This window comes from Terrapene carolina, unplaced genomic scaffold (assembly GCF_002925995.2).
Source record: "Terrapene carolina triunguis isolate 2854851 unplaced genomic scaffold, T_m_triunguis-2.0 Scaffold69, whole genome shotgun sequence".
Taxonomy (NCBI): Eukaryota; Metazoa; Chordata; order Testudines; family Emydidae; genus Terrapene; species Terrapene triunguis.
The window spans coordinates 3810033-3818932 of record NW_020664420.1 but is presented as its reverse complement, the minus strand read 5'-3'; the positions used below and the strand labels follow the sequence as shown (position 1 = coordinate 3818932).

General features: G+C 40.2%; 1 protein-coding gene across 2 annotated transcripts in view; it reads right to left on the bottom strand.

Annotated features, from left to right (window-relative positions):
• Positions 1-3210: 3210 nt before the first annotated feature.
• The window catches only part of PIK3C3 (phosphatidylinositol 3-kinase catalytic subunit type 3), a 147294-nt gene continuing 141604 nt past the window's right edge, over positions 3211-8900 (bottom strand). For both annotated transcript variants that reach the window (XM_026649295.2, XM_026649296.2), the window contains one exon: positions 3211-4284. In XM_026649295.2, the coding sequence (XP_026505080.1) occupies positions 4270-4284 (15 nt within the window). In that variant the 3' untranslated portion in view covers positions 3211-4269. The remainder of the gene's footprint in view (positions 4285-8900) is intronic.

Here is an 8900-nt window from a genome sequence, read left to right as displayed (position 1 = left end):
ACTGCACCGTTTCAAGGCAATTTCACCTTCTGTCTCTGATAGGCACAAAACTACCGTATTTGGGTTGCAAACCAGAACAGCTTTTTTAGTTTTAATTAAGATTTTCATTGGATTTTTAAGAAAAACATTCTATTAATTTCTGGATTTGTAAAAGTTTGATTTTCAAAAGCCTACATTTGGGGCTAAAGCTGACCAACAGTGTCCTTTTAACTAACTCCAACACTGAGAAACACTACATTGTAGAAACACAAAGGCCTGGTCCCCACTAAGACCCCACTTCGGACTAAGGTACGCAAATTCAACTACGTTAATAACGTAGCTGAATTCGAAGTACCTTAGTCCGAACTTACCGCGGGTCCAGACGCTGCAGGCAGGCTCCCCCATCGATGCCGCATACTCCTCTCGCCGAGCTGGAGTACCGGCGTCGACGGCGAGCACTTCCGGGATCGATCTGGGATCGATTTATCGCGTCTAAACCAGATGCAATAAATAGATCCCAGAACATTGATTGCCTGCCGCCGGACCCTCCGGTAAGTGTAGACGTACCCATAGGCCCCAATCCTGCAGGTGACTCCATACAGGCAGACCTTTGAGCCCCATTGTCTTTGATAGAGGCTTTGTGTGGGTGAACTCAGAAGAGCTGGATTCTATTCCTGGCTCTGCCACTGGCCTGCTCGGTGATCTTGGGCAAGTTACTTCACCTCGGTGCCTCACTTTCCCCATATGTAAAACAGGGATAATGATACAGACCTCCTTTGTAAAGTGCTTTGAGATCTCCCGATGAAAAGTGCTATATAAGAGCTAGGTATTATATTTAGAAATATGGTTTCTATTTATAGTTTATAAAGGAAGAATATATTAATAGATTTTTAATACATGGTTAATTGTTATAATTACACAGTCCAACAGGTTGCTTATAACCATCCATAACATACTACTCATGTGTAGCATGCTTATTCGAGCTGGGTGAACAACTGATTTTTCAGTTCGCCGGCACTTCTGAAATACCCCCCCCCCCCAAAAAAAAAATTCTGTTTGGATTCAACAACATCCAAAAGCTGCAAAAAATGTAATGGTCAGAAGTGGTGATGAGCACCTTAACTAGTAGGCTATAGAGTTAGTTTCAGTCTCTTTCCCTGGCCCAATGACTACTGTCATTCATAGTGTCAATTCATAGACATTGAAGTCGCAAGTTTAAATCCCTGCTCCAGTGACTAACTATTTATAAAAAGTGGAACAGCAACAGGAGAGATTGAGAGAGATCTACACCCGAATAGCCCCTATCCCTGCAGCTAAGGTGCTCTTCTGTTATGTGGGAGACCCAAATTCAAATCCCTTCTCCACATCAGGGAGATGTCCCTTCATACCAGATGTGTGCCCTAACCACTGGGCCAAAAGTTATGAGACCACCACCAATTCCTCCTCCCTTATACCTCTATCTTGTGAATGGCATATAAATTCCTGGAAAAAAAACCAGCCAAAACTATTTGGCAAATTCATATGAAATTCACAAATAGTTGTGGGTCGCCTGAACTGCATTTTTTCAACAAATAAACTCTTCATCCAAAAAACAAACAAACAAAAAAACCTCACTGAGCTTTAAAGCTTTATAATGTCTATTACTCATTTAACAATTTGTGCCATTTATAAAATGGAAGTTAATATAAAGTGTCTCCATATATAGTTTAATATTAATTAGGCTATTGGCAACTTTCCTAATTAACAAATTCTGCATGAGTAAGTAGGGTAAACACTCAGCATGAGCATTTTTTAATAGAAAATTTCTAATAAAATCAGAAATCTCAGTAGTCCCTATATTCTCAGAACTATACCAAACATCTCAGGATGATGGGCAAAGCACTGTAGACATACAGAGAGAATGTACTGGGGGGTGGTGGTGGGTGAGGAGGGGTAGAGAAGAGAAAAATACACAATGGGCCAGATTCACCAAAGCAGACAGGGAGATATTAATTTCTCTTCCCTCTGACAACATGACTCCATGCTCTACTGGGGAATTTCTGAGAGAGAATGCAGTATTGTCCTTTCTCTCCAGAAACAGTAAGTTTTGCATGGTAAGGGTAGCTTTACTTAGGGTATGTCTACACTGCAATTAAAAACTCACGGCTGGCACGGGCCAGCTGACTCGGGCAAGGGTGAAGGGGTTGTTTAATTGTGGGTGTAGATGTTTGGGCTTGGGCTTCAGCCCAAGCGCTGCAATCCTCCCATGGTTTAGAGCAGGGGTAGGCAACCTATGGCACTCGTGCCACAGGCGGCACGTGAGCTGATTTTCAGTGGCACTCACACTGCCCGGGTCCCGGCCACCGGTCTGGAGGGGGGGGCTCTGCATTTTAATTTAATTTTAAATGAAGCTTCTTAAACATTTTAAAAACCTTATTTACTTTACATACAACAATAGTTTAGTTATATATTATAGACTTTTAGAAAGAGACCTTCTAAAAACATTAAAATGTATTACTGGCACGCAAAACCTTAAATTAGAGTGAATAACTGAAGACTCGGCACACCACTTCTGAAAGGTTGTCGACCCCTGGTTTAGAGCATGCACTCCTACACTGCAATTAAACAGCCCCGTGACCTGAGGTCTGTGAGCCCAAGTCAGCTGGCATGGGCACGCTGAGGATTTTTAATTGCAGTGTAGACAGATCCTTAGTGGCCAGGGCTACACAGGTGCTAGCACAGCAAAGGCTGCTGAGGAGTTGGGCTGTGTTGACTCTAAAGACCATCTGACGGAGATAGGTTATAGATGCATTGTATCCCTAGTGGACTTTCTTCTATCAAGGCCCCTTGTCTGGGTGTAAGCCAGCATAAATCAGTCTAAAGCCAGATTAGCTGTCATTGATATTCATGAGATTCAAACCAGTTGATTTTTTTCATTTTTGTAAGTTGAAGTCCAGCTGGCTTTCCTCCCTACTCCTACCTTCCTTGTTTAAAACATGTTTATGGGGAAAAAAACTCCCCAAAAACATAGGTGCCCTTTGAAAAGGTTCAGATGCATATAAAAAGCTAATTATACTTGATCATTCAAACAGATTCAGCATAAATCCTGATGTGTGACATGATCATTTTCTCATAGCCTTATTTTTACAGCATTTCTGTATTGGTATTAAGCCAGGAGCGCCACACGCAATCCTTTAGGATGCCAGATCTGTGCAGGAAAGAACAAATTCAAAAGCTTAAATGAGACATCTCAAAACTGCATCAAGGAAGAATTTATTAGCGTCAAGGAAAACATTATATATGATCAATGTACATTGATGTTCATAGTTAAAGTGAGACTTTACTATGAACTTATACTGAACCTATCATGGTGCTTTCTGGCTGGCTAGTCTGTTAGGTTGACAGATTCAGGCTAGCTCTCTAAAAATAGCTGTGTAGACAGCGTTTCAAAACTGTAGCCTTTGAAACCGACCCCTCTCCCCCCAGACTGTGGAGCCTGAGCTCCAGCTGAAGTCACAACTTCAAAGGGCTGTCTACACAACTATTTTTTAGAGTGCTGGCACAAGCCCCACTAGCATGAGTCTATCGACCTGGGCTGGCAGGCTCGCTGCCGTGGGCTGCATAGACAGACCCACAGTGATTATTTCTAATTCTGGGCCTGTATTTGGCTAACTTATCAGCCATTAAAAATCGCTTTTTGTAAGCAAGGAAGAATGATTGTCCTTTCCAAATGAGAACACTTTCCAAATTGGGAAACGGTCAAATGAATCCATTAAAAACTTTAAGTCCAGGTGAAAACTGTTGTTGTGTGTGGGGGGTGAGGGTGGCGGGGGTTCAACTATCCTGTTTCTTAGGCTAATGAGAAATCACAATTTATATCTCTATAGGCTGCACACTGCATGTATCAATGTCCAAATTAAGTGCAGCAATGGACTTCACTTTCTAGGTCCCAAAATATAGTAACCAAGACACAAAAATAAATTCACCAGCAAGTGCTGGATCTCTCTTCCGTGACATTGGAGGAAGTTACCTATTTTACCTACATGGCTTAAGTATCTTACAGGAAATATATGCAGGAACATCTAGGTCCAAAGTGGGAAATAAATACATGTTTTCTAAATAATGGTCATTTTTAATCTTATAATAGTGGTAACTCAGAGACCTAGCCCCTGTCCTCCAGGCACTCTGTGATATCAAATGAGCAGTTCTCGCCTTCAGGTGCTGTCTCGAAAAGTCCATAGATGGCTCAAGAAAGTCTCTTTGTCGAGCACTAGCTGATATTTCCATTTTCAACAAAAGCAGCTGATGGGTTTATTTTCTCCAATACTAGAAAAGAAGACAAACACAGTTTATTCAGCTTTGATATTCGCAGAAAATCAGTTAAGTGTAATTGTACTCTGGGCTGTAGATTTCACAACTCCATAAAATGCTTAAAGGCAGGTGAACTTCATGACCCTTAGCAGAACAAATATCTATGAAACATACTCTGTTTATGTTAGTTTTTCCACTTGACAAATAGTTCTCATCCAGCACACACGTTCTCCCCGGCATCTGAGGCATTTCATTTGGTTTACAGGGTTTGCTTTTCCAAAATGGAGAACAAAATTGGAACCTGGCAGCAAATGAGAAAGGGACACCATCTACCACAGCGTTGAGATGCAACATGGGATGCTGCCAACCAAGGCTGCTAATTAGGATGCAGTGCCTGAGAAACCCAAAAGCAAGTTACCCAAATATGATTTAAATGCAGCTTATTCCTACTCATCCCAAATTAAAACCCTGTGACTAAGTCTTTGAACTGTTTTGCTACGAAAAATTGTAAAACTGTACTGAAGAGTTCAAAATTTTCATGTTTGCAACAATGCTTAACATAACAATCCTGAAATGCAACTGACCGAGTTTATAATTTATAAGGGAAAAAAAGTTAAATAATTTAGTAACTTCCTCAACTGGAAATGATCAAACCTCATTTCTACTATTTTCTCTCTCTATAGACATCATTTTAGGACTGCTGCTAAAATGAAAATAACCATCTCCAGAGACTAGGATATTTAGTCTTTATAAATGTGAATTGAAATTAGTATGTACATCCTCTGCTCTTGAACAGTCACTACACAAATATATTACACTTTCTTGAGGCAAACTGTATTTAAGGGACATTCAACAAGAGAAGATTGAGAAACTGAAAATCGAGATATTAAAAAATTACACAGGATCTCAGGCGTTCAAATAGAATAGAAAAAAATGCAGGCATGTTTTCAAACAAAGAGTCTCCATAACATAACTTCTATGAATCATGTCTCTTTAAAACACTGTCATTTATTTAAAAACAAATAAATAAAAAAAAAATCACTGCTTCTCAGTAACACAACGGATGCCAAAATAATCAGTTCTCTCCATACAACATGAGCTTTACACACACACACACACACACACACACAGCAGTGTGCAAGAGCACTGAAATACAATGGTTACTATAATAACCAACCTTATTAAAAGCTCTTATATTAACAGGTGCAACAAACAGCGCAGACTGCATACTAGTATTTGCAAGTCCATTTTGGAGGTGGGAAGAAAAATAAATAGACAGATGGATAAACAAGCATAAACAAAGAACAAACTGAAGGGCATTTCAAACAAAAAATTGCATGGCTTTATGCCAATATCTGCTGTTTAAACAAGTGCCTAATTTTAGACAGTATTTAGAACAATACTATTTGCAATTCATCAAAACAATATTATGACATATGCACAAACTGAAAACTTCCATTTGGCCATTAGTGACTGGTTTATTGTCAATTTAATTGAGTATTAATTGTTCCTTGGTCTACAATTTTACAGTGGTGAGTCCTATAATTTTTGTGCAGCAACTTCTCCAAAAAGAAAGCCAGACAAAAAGAACGTTAATTAGAACACTGATAAACAAGCATTGAACATTGCAAGAGGATGTTCTGAAGGACAAGACTATAACAGGGTTCAAAAAAGAACTAGATAAATTGATGAAGGATGGTTCCATCAATGGCTATTAGTCAGGATGGGCAGGGATGGTGTCCCTAGCCTCTGTTTGCCAGAAGCTGGAAATTGGCGACAGAGGATGGATCACTTGATTACCTTGTGATGTTGAACTCTATATGATTTAATGAAGTATGCTGATGAGTGTGAATATAATGTAACTAAAATATGCTTCATGCAAAAGGTCTCTTGTAAGGTATCATTGCAAAGCTTGTAATCTACTGAGTGTGGTCATCCTATTTGTATAAATGTACCACTCTTGTATCTGAAACTAGAAATATGAAATAGAACTCTGAGGGCTTATTGTAATTATGCAAAGTGTGGGCCATTAATGGTGGTTTGGAATCTTGATGTCTTCGTTTGCAGACAGGCCTTCCTGTGAGTCAGGCTGGGAGGAATGAAGGCTTGGGGGTCTTACAGTGACATGTGATCATGTCACCCGAACTGGAATCCATCTTTAACCTGGTGTTTTTCCATTGAGAAGGAGGGATGGGAACCCAGAGGGACAAAGGATTCCCACCTTATGCAAAAGATATATAAGTGGGTGGAACAGAACAAAGGGGGCGGCCATCATGAGAAATCCCCTAGCTACCACCTGAGCTGGACCAAAGGCTGTACCAGGGGAAAGAATTGTGCCCAGACTAGGAAGGTGTCCAGTCTGTGAAAAGCTTATTGAAACATCTCGGAGGGTGCTTATTTGTATTCACTTTTATTACTGTACTAGGCTTAGACTTGCGTGTTTTATTTTATTTTGCTTGGTAATTCACTTTGTTTTGTCTGTTACTACTTTCTGTATTTAATAAAATCACTTTTTACTTATTAATTAACCCAGAGTATGTATTAATACGGGGGGGAGGGGGGGGGGGGGAGGGGGGACAGCTGTGCATCTCTCTCTATCAGTGTTATAGAGGGCGAACAATTTATGAGTTTACCCTGTATAAGCTTTATACAGGGTAAAACGGATTTATTTGGGGTTTGGACCCCATTGAGAGGTGAACATCTGAGTGTTAAAGACAGGAACTCTTTTTAACCTGCTTTCAGTTAAGTCTGCAGCTTTGGGGCATGTGGTTCAGACCCTGGGTCTGTGCTGGAGCAGACTGGCGTGTTTGGTTCAACAAGACAACTTGGAGTCCCAAGCTGGCAGGGAAACTAGGGGCAGAAGTAGTCTTGGCACATCAGTTGGCAGCTCCAATTGGCCACTGTTGGAAGACAGGATACTGGGATAGACAGACCTTTGGTTTGACCCAATATGGCCGTTATGTTCCTATGTTCTAAGAATGCTCTAATTCCAGTTGTAACAACACACAGCTTAAAGAGGTGAGATTCTTACATTTATTTCCCTTGAATAATTTTTGCATTCACAATTTTTTCTAAAAAATGGTCTCACACTGGGGTTCTCACACCCCAGTCCACGCATGCCTCACTACTCCTTTTGTCCCCTCTGCCCTCTCATGGCTTTAGACCTTTTTGCATGCTTCCCCCTCATGGGTTCGTGGCATGAGTAACCACACACCAACATGAGGCCCTGAGCCTGGAAGAACATTCTAATTAGCATATTCTAACCCCGCTCCTTTCTACAAAAATATTGCTAAAAATCCATCTGTTCCATGGAGGATTCCCGCTTCCATGACCACAAACCCCAGGTTTGTTAATGAGATGCATCCTCACTTGTTTTAGACTGTTTTCTACTTGCTCATGTCCTTTCGGGATACATGCACGTTTTTCAGAGGCACTGAGCACAGACAACTCCCATTCAATGAGAACTAGGTGCTCTGCATCTGAGACTATAAGCAACTGTGGCAGGAATTTTGTCCTACATTTAGAACTCCCTATGTATTACAAAACACTAAAAAACAGTATACTCCAGTGCCTTCTCAGCACTAAGTCTGTTTACATGCAAAGGCTAACATCACTCACCTTGGGAAAATCTAGATACTGAATCTAGGAGAAATATGGAGCTCGGAATTAGAGATGGGACTGGTAACACTGCCGATTAAGGGTGCCTGACATTTCCCATTGTAAGAATTCATTTTCAGTTCAGTTTCACAGATTCCAAGGCTAGAAGGGACTATTGTATTTTGCTTATAATTTTGACAAAACTAACTGTCGGGACTGAAAAATTTAGCCAAAACTGTTCAGCCATTTCCAAGAACTAAGTTAGGTAAACTGTATTGTTACACACACGTTAAAAATTCCGACCAGTTTTTCTTTGGAGTTCTAGTGTGCCCTACACAATGGAAAAGGGACTTGAAATTTGGCAGAGGTGGCTTTTGTGTCAGGAATGTGCTTTTTGCCATTCCTGTGAAAATCTGCTCAAATTTGGGAAAGTTATAATCTTTACACCCACAGAATCAGTTCCACTATATGCTTCAATATATAGGCATAGTAACAGGGTGGAGGACAAAGCAGCAGTCTATATACGTCTCATCCTATTAGAAACCATTAGCTTCCTGAATCAGGCACTCTTATGGGTACAGCCCTACAATCAATATGAAAACTGGGTGTGTGCTGCTAAGCTCTAGGGCCTACTCAATACAATTTAAGCCAGCTTTTAAATGCTTTAACATCAAACATGTCTGCAATTTAAAAACAGTGGGTAAATGAAGAAAATAGTTATGAATGAACAAGTCTAATTTAAAAAAAAAAAATGGATGACCAAGATCAAATCTGCAAACTCTGATTTATTAGTGCTGCTTGGAAAATGTATTAGCAGCTAGCTGGGAAATTCTGACAGCCATCTAAGACAAATGAACTTCTATCACAGACATGTCTAGAAAAGGACTAGCATAATTCTTTAACTTAAAAAAAGAAAGAAAGATCTGTTTACACCTATGTGGGTCCATTCAGAATCAAAATCAGTGTTTTAGTCACCCTCCCTCCCCCCCCCCCAAGAAAAGAAAAAAAAAGTGTGCAGTGTTTTAACTTAAGGG